The 20,211-nt window shown below is 36.0% G+C and overlaps 1 protein-coding gene across 4 annotated transcripts in view; it reads left to right on the top strand.

Annotated features, from left to right (window-relative positions):
* The window catches only part of VAV3 (vav guanine nucleotide exchange factor 3), a 155,161-nt gene that overhangs the window by 93,522 nt on the left and 41,428 nt on the right, over window positions 1–20,211 (top strand). For 3 of the 4 annotated variants that reach the window (XM_085231229.1, XM_085231226.1, XM_085231228.1), the window contains 4 exons: window positions 2,921–3,022; window positions 5,549–5,649; window positions 11,934–11,956; window positions 14,989–15,034. In XM_085231229.1, the coding sequence (XP_085087355.1) occupies window positions 2,921–3,022; window positions 5,549–5,649; window positions 11,934–11,956; window positions 14,989–15,034 (272 nt within the window). The remainder of the gene's footprint in view (window positions 1–2,920; window positions 3,023–5,548; window positions 5,650–11,933; window positions 11,957–14,988; window positions 15,035–20,211) is intronic. The other variant, XM_085231227.1, reaches the window with a different exon arrangement.

Here is a 20,211-nt window from a genome sequence, read left to right on the forward strand (position 1 = left end):
CTGTTCTTTCCCATTGACTTAGCCAGGATGCTGACAACTGGAAACTTTGCTTTTATGTATGTGAAAGTTTTTTTTGAGGGGTGAGGAACAGCATTCTTGTTTAAGATGAATCAACCAATAATATGTCTAAATAGTAATATTTTAATTAAATTACCTCTTTATAAACAGAATCCTAGTAGATGCTGTATATAAAACTGTTTGAAATGCAGCAGACTCAGAATTTGAGAACGTATTTTCCTGATGTGTGTCCATTTCCGTTTTACCTCAGTGTAGAGCCAGGTAGTGTGAATGATTACTAAAATAGAAAGGAAGGCACAGAAAACAGGAATGTTGCTCTTAGTGAATGTAATGGCATGAATCATTTTGAAGCAAGTATTTGGAAGTATCTCCTAAGTGGACAAGAAGAGAGATTGGGTATAAGTGTTCTTTTTTTGATTCCTGCTTTTTCCTGCACAGGATCCTCTACAACATGCTGAGGCTGCAGTCCCTTCCAGACTCAATAATGTGTGTGTGATGTAAGCTTTTGTTGTTTGAGTTCTGAGTAATATGGCACTGAGGGGGATGGGTGAAGGGAGAGAAAATAGCATGTTTTGGGTGGTGGAAGATTCAGAAGATCTTTGTGCTATTTTGCTATTTAGCTAGCAAAAAAAAAAATGCATGAGGTGTGGCAGTGAATAGGAAAGGTTTGTAGGTGGTGAAGAAAGAACATCTGTTTAGATGGAGAATTTATTCTAGCAATCTGTGGAGTAGAATCACTCAACTGAAACATTCGGTTTATATGACTTAGAAATTCAGTCTTTATTGTATGTTCTGAGAAGTATTTGGAACCAATGTGTAAGTCCTCCTGTAGTTAATAACAGACGAGAAAGCTGGCATAGGGATTTCAACTCCATAATCCTTCTGATTTATTTAGGACGTTGTAATTTGATAGCTAAGTCTATAAATGGAATAAAACAAGTTAGTTTGTGGACAGAAGGTGGAAGGTCCTGTGGCAGCTCTTCTGTGAGTGGACAGTTTTGTTCTTTGCTGTTTTAGGGCTGTGCTTTTTTCCCATTCAATGCATTTTTCTGTGAAGCATTGCAAAATAAAACTGTCTGGCTTTATAAAATATAAGGAAACTCCATTACAAGTAGAAGAACCCTGTGTATATCACCTTTGTCAATGGGAGTTATATTTTCAATAGTTTGCATGTACTTCAATCTTTGAGGAAACTAGTCTGAGAGAAGAAGAATAGAAGAGAATTTTTAAGTACAAGTCTAAATTAACCATAATCTGCATGTATAGGATAGGATTGTGTTTTTTTTTCCTTATGGCATGCTTTTTTTTTTTTTTTTAAAGATTTACTTGTTCTTTGGTTTGTATTGAAAAATGGTGGTTAGGATTAATTTGATATGCTTCAACTGCGATGAGTCTCTAAATATTAGGTTTGTGCTTGTGACACAGTTTTTGCGAGCTCTGCTGATTGGGACAAAATAGTAAATAAAAAGCTGCTTTTGTTGAGACTGAGTACTGTTACTAATTCTAGAGAGTTTTCAGCATTGTCCATAGAGTTAACTGTGCAGCCTAAGAGGTTTTAGCAAACCATTTGCAAATACCTTGAATGTATTGTTGAATACCGGCCTTGCTCTACTCAATTAAGAACCCCAGAACATTATATTGTTCTTCTGGTTTAAGAAGTTATTTCATTCTGGAGATAAACTTATCTTGACACCTATATCTTTATCCTCTGAATGAGTAATGTCCATGCTTTTTTAGTAGATGGCGTTGTATTGACATCTTGCATAGCAAAAGGAGACTCTAGTGAGCTAGTTAAAATAGTATTGGTTGAAAGACTGTTCTCAAGCATAAAAGAAAAATTCCTTCTTTTTGAATACAGTTTTCTTTTCAGCACACGCATTTTCAGCAGGCATATTAGAAGACTGATCTTTCTGACACTAGGTACTTAGATTCTCTGAATGTTTTTTTCATTCAATCCTGGAGAGATTGATGTTTGTATGTTTACTCACATTTGTTTCATTATGGTTTGTGGCTGGTCTGTGTTTTAGTCCATCCAGAAGTTATTTATTATACATAAAAATGAAAATTACCTAATAAGCATCTTCAACTTAAATGCTTGAATTTATAATTGTACGTCAGAAAAGCTTCTGGTCTTTCTTTTGAGTAGATTACTCCATTCTTATCCTCTTTTTTAAAATAATATTTTAATTCCTATGCATCATTAATTCCTTTGTTTTTGGAAGAAGTACCAGAATTCTATACTCTCCTAAACATTCCAAGATAAATAAAGTATGTTAATACATACTACTTACATCCTTGTTGTCCAGTTTAGTCTAAGTTAATGTTATCTAGAGTTCTATTATGCACTCTAATATTTCAGTGATTCTGTTTTAGGTAGTTGTATTCTCTTAGCTTGAGAACGTTAACTGATTTGTCATCTTTCTTTAATTCAGTATCAGTTAAAGTGCTGCCTTCTTGTGGCCTAATTGTCCCGAATTTTCTGGTTACATTTTTCTCACTTATTGATTTTGAAGCTGTGAGCTACACTTCTTTGAAGATCTATGTATCCATGTAACAGAATATTTGAGAAGGAAGAAAATATGAGTGTTTTTTCATAAAAAGTCTCTACCTGAAGAGTAAAATGTAGAAGACAGTTTTGATATGTAATAATTATTATCTAGTTATTGTGGGAGTTAAGATGATTTGTGGGAGGTATTTTAAGGATCAAGTATGCTTAATGTATTAATTCAGTCTTCATTTCAAAATGTGCGATAAATTCCATATTTCTTGTTCCCCTCAGTGGAAATCGTTCAAGTGTAAATAAAGCTAATTGTTCTCAGATTCAGATTTCTTGCTGTGAGTAGTGCTTTATGTTCTAAATTTTCGTGGTTTAAAGTGGATTTTAAAATACTTTTTATTTTAGGTCAAACATACGACCAGATTATGCAGACACAAGCTTTCATGAGTTCAAAATGCATACTTTCAGTCGTGTGACATCTTGCAAAGTCTGTCAAATGCTTCTTAGGTAAGATTTTTAAGGTTTTTTTTTTTTTCCTCCCCAGGGTGACATTTGGCTCAAAGCATTACATGGAAATATATGGCTAGCTGGTTACATATTCAAGACACTCAAGCCATAAAGTCCATCACACACAAGATTAGTGAGATTTTTATAATTAATTTACAAAATATTAAAAGGAATGCTGTGGAAAGGCCAACACATCAAGAAGTTAAACCATTTTTCAGAAGGCGGCTTTGTTATAATCTTCCTATGAGCATTATTTTGTACACAAATTGTATGCAAGAGTACATGATGACCATTTTGTATGGTTTTGATGAACAGGGCTGGGTCACAAGTCGCACTGCTGTAGACCACCAGTCCCAAGGACAGATGGAATATTTTTTTCAAAAAAGGCAGATGACGATGCTCATAAATGTTTGATATGGGGAGATTGCTTTTTGAAACAGCAAATAGTCGTCTCTCAAAGGCACTGCTGAAGTAGAAGTATGTAGACATTGAAAATGGATGTTAGAAAGCTAAATAAGAAATGATAATCCTTTAATGAGCAAGGATTTCTAATGGTAATTCAAATTGAGAAATTCCTTGTTCTCTTTCCTATGAAATACATGTATGCTTGCACATGAACACCTATGACTTCTTGGTAAGCTACCTCTGTTTTTGTAAATATGGAGTGTTTAATGGTACTTTTATAGAATGTAAATTTTATGGTGTGAGCTGGAGTTACAAAAGTTCTGTAAAGCTTGACTGGTTCAGGTGCACATATAACATTTTATTATGTTTAGAAAAATGTAGCCACAGCATTGTAGGAAGAGTGTTTGACACATGGGTAGTATTTTTGTTAAGCACAGACATGGAATACAATAATCTCAGGTGTGCTCCTTCCTGCCTTATAAATGTGTTTTCCTTTAGCAACCTTTTTTACTGAACAGTTGTATTGACTTGGAGTTTCTGAGATTTTTTTTTAGACATTTTGCTCAGTGCAATAAGGTCTAAGTGACTAGGAAGGATGCTGCAGACATCCTGAACTTAGAGATGGCATGCCTCATTTTTGAATTTGAAGTGGAATAGTCGAGACATTGTGTCTCTGTTACTGTACTAACTGCTGTTACTGAGAAATGACTGTCTTGTTTTCAGGACGCAGCCTGCAAGAAACTGCATTGTTCTGCATAGACATGCCAGTTTGCTCCAGGTTATTTTACACACCCAAGTGTTACCTAATGATATATAGACACATCCCTGGGTATTTTAGTATGGAGAGCCTACTGGGCATGGGTCAATAAAACATCAAAACAATTTATGAAAAGGCATTGTCATTTTAACATTCAAAATGCTAAACAAGATGACTTGTAAATACTTGAAATAAAATGTGAACTTTAGTGCCTGATCTTTCTTATGTGGAGATAAAATCTCAGAAGCATCTATTGTGAGGGATAATTTTATATCCTACACTCTTACCATGCAGTCTTGTATTCCTGTGTAGCAATAAGGGAAAAAATAACGAAACTGAAAAATGGAACCGAGTGCATTGAAATGTTTGATATTTGTCTCTAAGTTTGTGTATTCTGACACTTAAATAAATCATACGCTTCTGAATTTATATAAAAAAACCAAAAACATTCAAGCACTAGCAGTCTAGTAACTGCTGTAGTAAGTAGCAGTTGCTGTATCTTTCATTCAGATTAAACTTGTCCAATAGTGTGCTCCATATACGAGACCTGATTTGTCTTTGCAGCTGAAGATGACATGTTAAACTAGGATGCATGGTCACTCCAAACTTGGCTGTCTCCACAATTATCCTGACAAGTCTAAGGTGAAGAGTAAGCAGACACATCAGTAGATGGAATGCATATTATTGCTCAGAACTACATGTAGAAAACTGTTAGATGTTCAGTGGATCATACCTGAGAGTAAAGCAATGCACAAATCTGAAAATGAATCAGTTTGCTCAGACTCAAATTTGGTTCTCCAAATTCATTAAAGAGAATGGGAGAATGTGTAAAGCCACTCTTTCCTTAGCAGCTCTGGTTATTAAGCGAAGTATGTATTTCTTTTAAATGAACAAATTTGAAGTTTAGTGTATTTCAGTATAACCCTTGAAACTCTTAGGACTTAAATATATATTCACTCTTACAGGTCTTTCAAAATGAATTTGTTCTACATGTTGTCTGGGCAAATTTCCACTGAAGGGAGAGAAGCTGTAGAGTAGGATAATTCAGATAACACTACTGTTTCAAGCTCACTGTGCCAGAGTTGCTTTGGGCTAAATACAAGTGAAGATTATTTTACCAGTAGTCCTAAAGAACTATCTGGTTTTGATTTTTTTTTTTTTAAATTTAAATTTTAATTTTTAAATGGCTAGTAGTGACAAAAAGCTGATGAGCTGCTTGTCAGTTGTCACTATTTCTTGAGCCTTTAAGGACTATCATCACGCAGAACAGCAAATGACTTCTACTACCTTCTGCTGTGTCTCTTATTTCTTTATGTACAAAATTTATCACTTCTAATGTATCACTACCTAATTTTATTTTACAGGGGAACATTTTATCAAGGCTATTTATGCTCTAAGTGTGGAGCTGGAGCGCACAAAGAATGTTTAGGAAGATTAGACAATTGTGGCAGAGCTAATTCAGGTGGTAAGTCATTTTTATTGTTAGAATACCAATTTTAATTAGGACATAAAACTTGCTAGATATAATTAAGGTTTAATTTACCCCTAATTTGTGTTTATTGTAACATACATACATTTGAAACTACCATTTATAAGTACAATTAGAATTGCATTTAGAATTCATGGGGATTTTTATTCTTACTAAATTGAAATGTTAAAAAGCAAGAGACTGAACTCTTACAGGTCAAACCCAATTTCTTTGTCCACGTCCTATACAGCAAGAAATTGCTCTGGTTTTAATCGTAGACTGCTCACAAGTAACACCTACTGTATGACTTATCATCTATCATCTTCATGGTCCTCCTTTTATGTTTACATCAATTGTTATATTTTTCTCTCAGCTCCTGAAACTGTTTGTATTGCCTCAGCTTCCACTTTCATCTCTTTGGTTTCCATGGTTTCTGTCCACTCAATATTCACAAAAAGATGATTGATATATCACTGCTGCTCACATCTAAGGACCAATTTTTCGTCATCTTTTAATCAATTGCTCTACTCCATTGGTTTCTTCCCTAGCTATTAACATTTTGTGCTCATTCCATTCTCCTTCTGCTCCTTGGGACCTCAAGGACTTTTGTGACTTAAGCTACCATTCAGTCCCCCTCAAACAACTCTTATTTGCTATCTTCACATTTGATTTCTCTCCATTCTGCTCAGCATTGTTTGTATTTTTCTCTGATATCCCTCACTGCTAATGCCAAATATTGGTGCTCAGTATTTGCCTGCTTTTCCTTCCCTGTACCTGTTCACTTAGTGGCAGTGAGTCTGTGCACTTCAGCCAGCTAGTCATGTAATAGGAGAACTCTTCTTGACTCTTCCCCTTATCCAGCTTTTCTTAATCTTTCTAGAGATTATTTGCCAGTGCTGGAGCTGGCAAAATGGAAATTAGAGCTCTCTCCCTTTATCTATACATTTTGATTGCCGGAACTTCATTAGAATCATACAGAATCATACTTGATGATATCTGAAACAGAAAAGCCATTGGAACACATCATTACTTCTGGAAAGTGTAACTGTATTTTTGGAGAAGCTTTCTGATAAATTGTCTTAATTGCTTTTATAAAATTGACGCATTCTTTTCTGGGATTACTTCATAATAGTTTGTGTGAAGTTTCTTGTCTCAGATATCTCATGCAGGCTATGCAACCTCTTCTCTTGCTTTATTTTCTTCTTTGGCATTTCTATCACGATCCCTGCAAAATGCAGTTCCCACTGCTTGAATTACAACATGACTTCATCTACTCTCCTTCAACAGGCTACTGCTTCAAGATTTTGTTTCTAGCTTTTTTTTCCTTTCCAAGCTGGATGAGCTTGCTTCTTTCTTTGCCCCTGTTTGCATCACTTTCCAGCTTCTGCTTGGCTTTTGATTCAGTATACTAATTTGCCTAATTTACTTCCTCCTTTAACAAGTTAATTAGCGATAGCAGATCCTAACTTTTGCTGCAGCCAATTAAGTTTACTTCATTAATTGCTTTCCTGTACTGGTTATCTTCTGTGCTCTTGTCCCAGTCTGGGCTTTTTAAGATCGTTTTTCGTAGGTCCAAAAACTATACAAGCAACCACAGTATTTTTCATTCAAATATTTATTTTTCTGTAGTATAGAATTTTCATAGGGCCTCCTAAGGTTATTCTAGAGGAAAATAATATAAATAAGTATTTTAAAGCAATTAAATTTAAATTAATAGAGAGGAAAAGCACATAAACTTCACCAGAAAGCTATCTTTTTCACTAAAAGCCATCCCTGCGTATTTTTTTCTTTTTTTTCCCTTCTATTTTAATCACATTTGTAGTTTTTATTTTTGACATGCCAAGAGGCAGGAACTTGTCTTTCCATTTTTTCTGTAAATATTTGTGGATGCGTACAGTGCAATGTGTATCAGTAAGAATGTCCATCCCACAAGGTCTGATTTCTGGCAGTATTCCTACATCTATACCCAAGTAATGCTTGCTTGGAGTAAACAAAACAATGTAATTCCCTCCCTTCTCCATCCCAACTATGAAAGAAAAACAAAACAAAACAAAAACAACAGCAAATCAACCAACAAACAAATGAACTAAAAAAACCAACCAAACCAGAACAAGAAACCCCTCAAAAAACATACATGCAAAAATCAAAATAAAAAAAACCCACCACTTCATTAATGTCATAAATTGTCATTTTACAACTTAAAAGCAGCAGAATTTTCCTATGGTTTTTGTTTTTAAAAAAAAAAGTTTGTTTTTTTTTTTTAAGTTAATACTGCATGAATTTTTACTAAACTTGGAAGCAACTGTTTTTTTCTTTTAAGAGTCTGTTTTTTGTTACATGCTCAGCTTACATCAACATACCACTTTGTGTCCCCTTTGGAGACTTTTCTCTTGCCAGTTTGTTTTATGTTTATGGAATGGCTCCTAGATTTCTGTGCAAGACAGAAGAGCTTCGTATCTTTTGCATGCTTACAGGATGTAACGCTTCTTTACTTTAGTTTTCTTGCAATGCCTTCTCTTGCTCTGTAACCAGATAAGAATGGGAGGGACAAATTGTTTTACATTTTTTGCTGTTACTGCGTCCTCTCTCGACATACTGAGCAACTTTGGCCAATGAGTAAGAAATATCTAATTGTGGTTAGCAGTCTTTGTAATAGTGAGGTCTGTAAAATTTTTCCCTGAGCCTTATCCTGGTTATTTTTGATCTTGTTACTTTTTTTTTAATTAACTTGCAACTTCTTGATTTTTGTGAGAAGTGTAAATGGAAGTTTTCAGTGACTGCTTCTGGATACCTTAATGTTTCATGACCTCTTTGTTAGTGTCCTCTGTGAACTGAATAGTCTTAATTTTTTATCATCTCTTTGTAAGTGGATCTATGCCTTAGACAATTTTCATTTCCATTCTTTAGACTTTTCATTACTAGAGATTTATTTGAAAAGAGGTGATCAGAATTAAAAACTCTGCCAAAATGAGAATACACTGGGCTCCTAAAAAGCATTTGCAGAGAATTTTCATTGGTATGTTCTTTTTTTTGTGTGTGTGTGGTTTAATATTTTATTTTCTTTTTAAACATCTGAGCAGGTGCTTTTGTTGAAGCTTTCTGAAATGACACTTAGAGCATCTCTGAGTAGATTAAAACTTTGTAACTGTTTGCATTGCATTCCAATCCAGTTTTTGAAAAAAGATAGATTGTGAAGATGAATGAAACCTTCAGAGTGATGAATTTAATAAATGTCAGGTTTAGATGATATACTTGTGAAAGAAACATTGACAAAACCTGAAGATGAATTGCTGTGTTGTAATGCTTTACCATCTACACCAACATATGCTAATTCTTCAGATGTCCTGCTTTGAAGAAGACCAGTTCATTAGACTACGGATGTTGCAATGATAAAAGATAGACTTCATCAGTTGAATTAATAAATAGAACAACGTCTCTATTTAGATTTTGTTCTTCTATTGTTCCTGCCTATGTTGCTCTGAATCTGTGTGCTGATTGAAGTTCTGTGCTCACTTCTGCCATGATTGACTTAATTTCCTCTCCTCTGCAATGAAAGCACAGGTCTGCTCAAATATTTTCATATATTTTACTTATATCACTTCATTTTTTCTGTGACTTCCAATCCTCCATCCCCTTTGTTGCCTATGTTCTGACAAATTCCTTTAGGCTGCACAACCATACTTAAACACCAGGCTTTATAAAGCCTTTATCTTTACACATGAAGATTATGAAATCAGCACATATATTTCTCTTACAGGGCCACTTAAATAAACATATACACTGTTTTTCTCTGACATAAAGATCTCCTGTTACCTTTCTAACTCTTCTGACTTTCAGTGGCACTTCTATGTCTTATTTCAAGGCAGATTACAATTATATTCATCTGTTATTCTGCTACTTGTTGGAAGGTTTTATATTTTGAAGACATCAAGTGTTTTTTTTGTAACTTCCAGCTAATTCTTTTAATCTTCAGGTTATTCCATTTGAAAAACAAAAAAAACCACCAACTTTCCTCCTATAATCATAGAATCGTATGATTCTAGATGGAAAATGATTTTTTCAAGTATATGATGAATGTTAAAGCAAGTATTATTGTACAAATTGTTTAAATTTGGAATGTCTTTCATATGATAATGTTCAAATGCCCAATAATACAGTCCGTGCTGTTTATGTAATAGTTGCTTGCTACAGCACATCAGAGATAATTTATAAAAAGCATGTGTTTTTGGCATCTAAAAGGAAAACAGCAGCTTTCACTGTTTACCTTTTTGCTGGCTTGATCAGTAGTTGAGAAATTGTTGGCTTTTCTCCAAACCTACCATGTCAACAGCACTGACAAGTAAATGTTCAAGTCCCAGAATGTTCACTGGAGTTATGCCATTTCTTGTTTAAATGCAGCAAAGGTTGGGCTGTATTATTTAACTAACCACCCTTGCTCAACCAGAACAGAAATCACTTAGGGGGCTTGGTGTTTTGTGTAGAGACCTATACTATCAATACTGTGTCACTATTTGCTTTTCTTCTGATTATTCTATGTCTGGATAAGTGACTGGAGCCAGTAGTGCTATAACTCCTGTAAGATAGATTGCTTGATAGCAACTCTTTTTAAATAGTTGTTTTTTTCAAAAAGGGAAGGAACTTGATTAGTTTACTACATAACCACTTATTTACTCTCCACTGAGTAAGCATGCAGAATGCAGTTGCTCTGTTGCATCGCTGAGGAGCAGCCCATAGTGGTTTTTTGATCTATTCCCCCTTCCTTATTGAGGCCAGTGGCTACTCTTGTTTCTTTTGTGATCAGGCATAATTACTAAACTTTGACCCATAGTATAGCCTCACTGAATAAACAAAACCTAAGAACTGTGTTGAACTATGACAGTAAAAGTCACTTGTTAAGACCTTGCTGAGTGTGTAGGTGATGAGCAGAAACTTGAATTAAAACTATCATGTAGAAATATCTACTGATGGAAATTCTGAAACACAAAAATAGACTGAGTTTCAGCAACACGTAAGCAATTAATTCTCTCATGTTCCTGAAAACCTCACTAGTCTACTTCTAACTCTGAGGTTGTCGTATTTTTAATCTGTTTACTCCCTGTGCAAACACAAATTAACACTTTTGAAAAGGGTATAAATGATAAAAAAAAAATTTTGTCTCAGAGTGATGAGAAAATTCATCTTTGGCATAGCGTATAAGAAGAAATAGCATCTGAAATAGTATGTGAGAAAAAAGGCCTGTTGGTGGTAAATGGGCTGGGCCTCGCGTGCCTGGCCCCACGTCCGCAGCTGGCGTGCTGGGTCTTGGCATGCCTGCTTGTCTTTGCATAAAGTACTCGAAAGCCAAAGGGTTTTTTCCCACACTTCACTGGTTCATGTTTTTCTGCTTTTTTAGTGTAACGAAGTCTCCTTGCAGTTGAAGCTTTTAATTTGATTTATTGTGAATATAGCTCACTGTGTGCAAGATACAGGGGAAGAAGTTTCCAATATAAGAAATTAATCACTGAGCATGAACAATATGTGCTCTACTTTAGCAGCATGTACAGTCCTAGAGAACACATGGGTAAATGCGGTTGGTTCTCATTTGGTAAGGCACTAAACCCAAGTCATCTAGAGTATACCAAAATATCAAAGTAGACATTGAAAGAAAGAACATATACAAAAAAAAAAAAAGCCTTTTTGTGTCTTTAGTAATGAGTAGTGGTGGGTGCAAGTGTTACTGCCGTTGTGCCATCTGATCACCTGCTGGACTACATTTTTTATCTCATTTTTAAATAGTACAAGAAAATTTGTAGCAAAAAGGTCTCATAAAAACGCACTGGCTTCAGATTCTGCGATATACTAACGTAATGCTAAGCTGATGTACAAGTATAGAAAAACTTGCAGCTAAAGATATACATCTTATCTTGATACCCTGGCATACTCTGAACAAACAGCTGAGAAGAGGTGCCAGCACGATTTGCAATGAAGAACAATAGCTCTTAAATTCCCACTGAGTGGATGCCTACGAGGTGTGTTTGGGCGCTGCAGAAGCGCGTGCTGGCTCAGGCTGCCCTGCAGCCACTGGCACCGGGTGCAGTGCTGCCTGGGGAAGAGAGCCAATGAGCGAGACGAGCACAGCCTGCACGGTGCGGCCCTGGGCTGCCCGGGCGTGTGCTGCAGGGATCAGGTAGCACTGGGTGCAGCAGGGCTTGGTGTCATGCAGCACAGCGCAGGCTGAGCTTGCTATATAAGCAGCCTAAATTTGCAATCACCAATAATGCCAATTTTTACTTATGTTTCAGAGCATGGGAACCTGAAACATGAGGTAAGTATCCGTTTTTGTGTGATATTTGCTTTGTTAATGACGTTATTTACTTTGTGCACATGCTGTTGGAAAAGGTATATTTTTCTTCTGCATTTAATAATGTATTTCTTTAGAATGGTGGAAAACAGCTACTTAATACAAATGTACTGTGTTCTAAGTGTGTGCCAAGTTTCAGTTGGTGTGGCTTAATGTTGGGAGCACTGGAAGGAGTTGAGGTGTATTCTTAAGTTACAGGATAAAAAACAACATTACTTTAGTACAGTCGTCTTGTTCCGCAGTATTGCTGGACCAAATCTGGCAGTACAGTTGAACTGCTTTTTTATCTTTTTTGAGTAGTAGCCAGTTCTACCACATGAGATGTGCCGGGGTATCAGTATCTTAGTATTGGTGTCTCAGTTTATGCTTCTCCGTAGCCTTTGGGGACAACGAAGAACAGCAGGGCAGTTTAGCCTTTGGATTTAAACAGGCTTTTGTTAGAATAATTTGGTAGTTGGGGAGTTTATATAATCTTGAGAGAACGGTAAGATGGAGGCAGTGCTATATGTAGTGTACCTGAACTTAAATACAAGAAGGCTGGCTGTTACATTGGTTTGTGTTCTCACCACTTACTGGTCCCTTTGGATTGAAGCACAGGAGGGAATAAGCAGTTACTTTCTTCTGTCAGAAATGGCAGACAAAAAGGCAGAAATGTGGAGGTAGAGTACTTTCCAGTAGCTATTTCACGTCAGAAGTTTGTGATAATTTAATGACTTAAGCAACACACTGATGGTGAAAAATGTATCAGCGTATGTTTCTTTTCTCAATAAATGCACGTTTTGGTGCTATCACTAACACCAGTAACAAAATTGAAGAGATGTATCTGCTGACGTGAGTGCTGCACAGGGGATCATGGCTGTCACACACAGAGCCAGCTCCCTCTGTGCTCAATCCTGTGTTGGAGCGCTGCAGTGCTGCACCCACCCCAGATGGCAACAAGTGCTGGGGATGGCCCTGCACCTTCTGGCATGTTATTTGACTGTGGTCTGGGCTGCAGCAGGCACAAGCCAGGTTCTGTGGTGTCCGAAAGTGTGAGGACAGGGCAGTCTGGGTGCAGCCCTATGTGAGGAGAGGGTGCTGGTTCTGCACTACCACAGCGTATGCTCTCAGCCCTCCAGTCTGCTTGCATGCCCCGAAATGGCTGCTGCCTGCCTGCCTTGCCACTTCCTCAGCCTACAGCTCTGCAGCTGTACCTCCATCTGCCCGCTGCCTTGTCTTTAATGTCTGCCTAGAAATATCTGCTAAGGAAGGGCACTTGAAAATATGAAAATTATAGCATGGCCTTTTAGCTGAACTCTCCTGGTGCTGCAGTTGACAGACAGCACTGGGAAACCATGAACAGATTGCTGACTGCACCTTGTGGGCAGATCTGCCAAGTACCTCAAGTTAATAAGTGAACATACGTGACCAGATGAAGAAAATATGGATCCTAATTGTAGCTAATCTCTTCTGACCTTAAGCTTCTCACCTCCAGCATGATTCTGAAATATATACATTCATATATGTATCTATCTTTTTTTTTTTTTTTTTGTGAGAAAAAGCTTGCTTTCTAGAGCTATTAATTTGGTATTGGCAATTGATTTGAGCCAAAATGTAAGGATTTCTTTCATTGTTAATTAATTACCTGCTTTAAATTTTCTTCAGCATTGTAAGAATTAAGTATAAATGAGAATATATGATTTTAGAAAACATTTATATCATACTGATAATGTAGTCATGCTGGTACTGCAATATATTTGAGGATAATCACCATGTTTTTGTACAACCAAAGAATTTTCTTTAAAAGCATTTTCCAGCTGAACCTTTGGTGTACCTGAGTTGTATTATCACAGAATTACTGTATTTTTTTGCCATTCAGTTAAATGTCTGTGTCTTCCTCTGGGCTTGCTTTTTCCTGCTCTTGCTCCCCTCCCTCTTGTCCAAATATTCAAATACCACTGCGTTAATAATTAATAAAATAGAATAGGCTCTATTAAAAATAAATAAATAAATAATTGAGACGTTTGTTCATACCTTGAAATTTTACTTTAACTTATAGCAGCAAATTTTAATTTCTACCTTTTTCATTACACCTGCAAAAAAAAAAAAAAAAAAAAAAAGCACCTTTTCTTTGTTTAGAGTTGTAAGGTATTGACCAAAGATGTCCAGTCTGACAAGAGTCTGAAAGCAGTTTTTTTTTTAATTCAGGCTTTTCCAGCTTGCTACGGCACTTAGTAATTTTGTTATGCCTCAGGTTACTGCTTTTTGGCTTGCCTCAGTGTGTGTCCTGCATCATCTTATATCAACTGCAACTAAATTGGAGCAACTTAATTGTTCCTTTGTTATGCAGCATATTTTTCTCTAATTGGGTTGATTAAAAATATACGTAAGAATACATGAACCTTCATGCAAGCTACCAGTTAAAATATGTTTGCAAAAGCAAATGCTGGCTTAAAGATGTGCCTTATTTCATACTTAAATTTTCAGAGACCCATACATCATGTCAGTATTTCTGATTTTACAAAGCTCTACTTCATCCAAGTTTAAAAGAAAGAGGGAGAGGAGTTACTAAAAATTTAAGTATTTGCCCAGACAATGAGAAAATTAAGAATTTTCTAGGAAATTCTAACTTCCTTAAATACAGAGGAGGAACAGTAAAAGTTTTTATCTTATTAAAACAAGAGAAGCAGCCTCACTACTTTTGTCCTTGTGGACTGTGTATTTTTCTGCTCTCATATTCATAAATGATTTTCTTAATTTCTTAATGTGCAAAAATTATAAGATAAGAATAAACTGTACTAAGAATCTTTTAAGCCTACTGTCAGAAAAAAACAGGATATATGAGTAAACTTTCTCAAAGAATGATATTTCTACCAGATTAAGATAATTGTGGTTATGGTGGTAGGGAAAATAAGATAATCATCTTTGCCTAGTAGACTGTGAGAGTGAAAGCAGTATGATGTGCCTTCATGAAAACAAGTTTATTCATATCCTTGATTTGTATTTTTGTTGTTCAGAAACGAACGAATGGAATTAGAAGGAACTCCAGACACGTGGACCCAGGTTAGTGTCATGACTTTTTAACAGTTAATCATGAAATAAGGAGAGCAAGAAAACTGTAACTCAGGTTGCTTTATGATTGCTATTGTAGTGTATGTGATACTGAAAATTTATTGCTAAAGTTATGAAGGCATAAAGCAATTGCTCTGTTAATGATTTCAAAGATATGGTCTAATTTTTTTTCTTTAAGCATTGCTTCAGTTCTTTCTGAACAGTGAAATGCCTCTGGGCTTTTGGTGAACTTGACACACCCTACTCTGTAGGGTGCAGTTTCAAACTGTACTCTGTAGTTTTATAAAGAAATAATGAAGTGATGAAAAGCATACAGTTGCTTACAAAACTTAGGTTTTAATCTGCAGAGTTGTAGGTATTCTGAAATCTAACTGTAGTGTGGTATGCAGTGCTTAGCTCTATTGGATGTGAGTTGCTCTTCTAAAAGAGAAGCTCTATGGAGAATCTAAAAGTGATTTTATTTTTTTGCTAGTTTATTGCAGATATTCTGGCATCGTGGCAGTAGCAGCCCTTAAATTAAAAGCTTGCTTGTAGACTGTATACTCAAGTGGGTGATATTTTCCTCTGGAGACCCATTATGTGACTGCATAATATACGCAATGTTTTTTGGTGTAACTGTGATATTTTTAGTATCATTTTTTACAGTAATTACATTTCTGTCCTTTATATGTTTCTTGTGTAGTGTAATTACTGGCGATTTGTTATGCAGATATCATTTGGAAAAAGCTAAGCTGTAGACTGTTAAAGATTTCGAGGTCTGGATGCCTGAAAACAGTTGGAGTCGAACATTAAACAGGACAGCAAATTGATAACACTTTATAGCCTGGTAGAGCTCAGCACTTTTGAATAAGTTAGGGTGTTGGTTGTGCCACTAGCATTGCAACTGCCTTGGCTCCGAAAGTCTTAAGTGTTGTAACTAGCTGAAGCAGGCCACACCTTTCTTATGCACATACCTTTGACATGTCTTGGAATGCATATTGTCACTTCATTCCCTTCAGTTTATAAAGCTAGGTGCTTCATGGTGCACCTAAGTTTTTCTGCGTGTTGACTGAAATTTGTAAAGAAGAAACAAGTGCCCTGTAACTCTGAAGTCATTTTAGTCAGAGGAGGAAACACCGAGAATTATCAATGAAATTATTTGGAAGAGGATGAGAGCGCATACTTACTAATATTCCGTATATATACTTAGATGATTTTCAGATGAAGTGAGGTTTTTTATTTGCATTTTGTCAGCATGGGCATTCTGAATCTTGCTGTAACTTGGCAGAGATAACAAAGACATGAATGTCTTTGGTAATCTTTTGGTAATCTCCTTTGATAATACTGCTCACCAGATAGTTTATTGTCTTGTGAAACAGAAGACGCCATCCAGGGAGTAGCACTTGTAAAAGATATTTTCAGTATGCATTGCTGCATAGATCCTAAGTTCTTTTTAAGGAGACTGGCAAATTTCTGAATATCCTAGCATCATGGTGAACTTGTTGCTGAGAGCAGTAGTTAGTCAGGGGTACTTTCTAAGACTTAATGTGCTGTATTTTTATTATCTAAAGAGAGAAGTGAGTTTCCCAAGCTGGTGTCTATAAGAGGTCTAACAATGCTGCTGTTACCCATATTTTGTGCTGTGGTGCTGAAACAACAGTACTGATGTAGGAAAGCACATTTGCTGTGAATTAATTGCAGACACCTGCAGTGTCTAAATATTGATGGACTTTGATATCAGCAGTAAATAAAATTGCGGTGGCCTGCCAGAGTTTTTGCACAGTCTTTTCAATATCCTTTACTCAGCTGCCATCTTTCTGCTGTTGTCTTTGACTACTTCAATAATGAATAATGAATGTAGGATGCTTAGTCAAGTTGATGTGTTATGATTTGTAGCTAAATCCAGCTTTTACTGACACCACTTAGTACTGACTAAAAGAAAACCTTTCCATTTGAGAGTGTGGTCTAAAAGAAACAGTTGTTCATGTTAATACAGAGTTACAGTATCTCTTATCTTCTACTGGTAAAGGTTCTTGTTGGGGGAACTTATCTAGCAGAAGAAGCCTAAAAGCAGTGAATCGTTCATCAATGTTCCACTTGCTTTTGTTTTTAAGTTTAGTTAAAAGTGGAAGTTTCCTCTTAGAGATGTGCTTTTCTTCTTTACTTTCAAGAAGAAAGGTAAAAAGAAAAGTTATGAATGGTTGGGAAAGCAGAGAAATTCTTAAGAAATCAAACAGCTGTGAGAAATGTGTAGAAAGTGCGGATAGAGAACAAATAAGAAAGCAAAAGAAAATGTTTGCTTTTTCTCTGTGCTGGGTGTTATGACTTTACCACGTGGTACATTTGTACACGACCTTCTGAACTGGTCCATCTATTACATTTTAGGCAAGTCTACTTTTGGAATAACAGTGAATGAACATGTAAATGCATCTGCACCTTTAAAGCTAGGAAGAACTTGATTTAGCATTTGCATTTTACTGTAGAACAACAGGATTCTTTATAAATATATTTGAGAATTGATTAGATTGGTATCAGGTTTTGCCTGGAATGGGCATGTGGAATGATAATTACATATCACTATTTTGTAGTACAAAGGATCTCAAGAAAGCATTTATACATATGTTTAATTTTAAGCGTGTCATTTGCTCTGTTGACATAAATGACAAATGGGCCATTTGCATGTATACTCATAAGTATAAATCTAAGGCTTTTTGTGTAGTTTTTTGAGAAGGATGACAATCTAACTACTGTTTTTAATATTAATAATTGTGTATATATTGAGAGGTTTTTCATTTTTTTTCCAGCTATTGAAATAATACCACGTATGTTTGCTGTCTTTATTTTTTAAGGGTGTGAAGAGAGTCTAAATGTAATGGATTCACAGCTTGGTGTTTTTAAAAACTAGTTTTACCCTAAACATGTATGCTAATATAAACATTGGAACTTTAATCTCTAGAAGTGTGAAAGCATATTTCATATCAGAAGGATAAACTTGGTAAAAATAGAACACTGGAAGCCTTGTACTCAAGATTCATTGCGGATTAAACTCAAAATCTGATCTGTGAAAGAGGGTCACTGAACACGTTCTGAGTTCTTAAATAGCTGATTTCTTCGTAAGCATGGATTAAACCTGAGAAAACCTTAGTTGTGAATTCAGAGACAGATGCAGCAGGTCTCTTACTTTCAAATAATCTTAAAATATTGACTGAATTCTGTGAGGCTGAGGCAATTTTAAGTAACTTATGCAATGGGATGTAAAATTATTGATGAAGTTATTTTTCAGTTAGATTTTGAACTCCAAACAGTAATTTTAAAAATATTTTATATTTCTGGTTGTTGTCTGGTCCATGCTTGCTTTATGAAACATTTCTTTGTTATAGATTTTAAACAGATTATAAAGAAAAGAATCTGAAGGGAATGACTGTGTCTGCAGCCTAGATTGTATATGTATGTATTTGTGTGTTTTTATATAACTGCGGATGCATATGTATGTTTGTATAAATATGCCTCTGATGTTGTGGATCAATAAAGTCGGAAGCATTACTTTCAGAGCAACTTACATGTATGTGTATATACACACGTAGGTTTGCATTTGTGTATGTGCATGTATAGGTACTTATATGTAGGTCGCTCTGAAAGTAATGCCTCTGACTTTCCTTAGAAAGTACAACAGATACAAAGAGCAAAGTAACACAATTTGATAAATTCTCAGATACAAAACAGTATTTTTCAGCTAGTCACCACAGACCTTTGTTTTATATGCACTTAAATGTGCATGTAACACCATATTACACCATTTTATCAAACTGTTCCTCTGGTGCCATCTGTCACACAACAAAAAAATGGAATAGAATATTGGTGGGAAGGTTCAACCTCCACTGCCATACCAACAACATCTGCCTCTGATGTTGTGGGCCAGCAAAATAAAATAGGAGGCATCACTTCTGGAGCTGTATGTGTGTGTGTGTGTGTGTGTGTGTATTTTTTAGAATATATATATATTGTGTATGTATATATATATATATATATATATATATATTTTAGAATATATATATATTGTAGAATCATAGAATGGCCTGGGTTGAAAGGGACCACAATGATCATCTAGTTTCAACCCCCCTGCTATGTTCAGGGTCCCAATCACCAGACCATGCTGCCCACAGCTCTCCTGTCTCAGTTTAAAACCATTCCCTCTTGTCCTGTCACTATCCACCCTTATAAACAGCCATTCCCCCTCCTGTTTATATGCTTCCTCCAAGTACTGGAAGGCCACTATGAGGTCTGCCCAGAGCCTTCTCTTCTCCAAGCTAAACAAACCCAATTCCCTCAACCTTTCCTCATAGGAAAGTGCTCTAGGGCTCTGATCATCTCAGTGGCCCTCCTCTGGACCACGTCCTGTGTGACTGGGCACACAGCTTTAGAGATATGTATTTAGACATGGTGGAAAGTGAGGCACTGTGTGCTTCGTTTTGAAATTGGATTATGAAACCTGAGTAGTGTTTGATTACTAAATAGTGAAACAATATTCAGATGTGTATTGTGGTAACAGTTGTATCTAGTTTTCATTGTAAAAGGTAAGAATACTGTAATATGGGCAGGTTAAATTTCCTTTTCAGTTAAGATCAAGGAATACTGGACTGCCATGTTTCAACAAATTCTGGTGCAGTATACTCTTCTGTGCCCATCAAGTTTATCCCTGATTGCTGTCTCAATACCACTCCAACTACACGTTCAGCCAAAAGCAAATTGGCCCAAATTCAAATACTAGGATATCCCATCCTTCAGATAGTTCTTTGCAAAGCATGTAGCTGTAATAGACAAATATGTCCTCTTAAACTGAAAATTTGAAACCGGCCTCTGATTTTCGCTTGAACTATGCAGATGAGGCCTTGATAGTCCTGAATTTTGCCTTTGCTTGTTCAGCCCAAATATGTAGGGAATATCCCATGTCATGAATAAGGAAAGATGGCCTACTGCAATCTTTAGCTCAGTGCTGAAATGCTGGTGTTCAAGAATTTATTTTTCCATTTCAGCAGTAGGTGCTATTCTCTGTGATCCTGGCTGGATCTCTCATGGCCCATTGATGAGAAGGGGAATTTATTGTGGTTTTAAGTCACACTAAAATGTCTATCTTGCATAAAAACTACTATAAAGCAGAGCCCCAGTATTTAGCTTTCTCACGAGCAATG

The sequence above is a fragment of the Meleagris gallopavo genome, chromosome 10 (assembly GCF_905368555.1).
Source record: "Meleagris gallopavo chromosome 10, MGAL_WU_HG_1.1, whole genome shotgun sequence".
Lineage (NCBI taxonomy): Eukaryota > Metazoa > Chordata > Aves > Galliformes > Phasianidae > Meleagris > Meleagris gallopavo.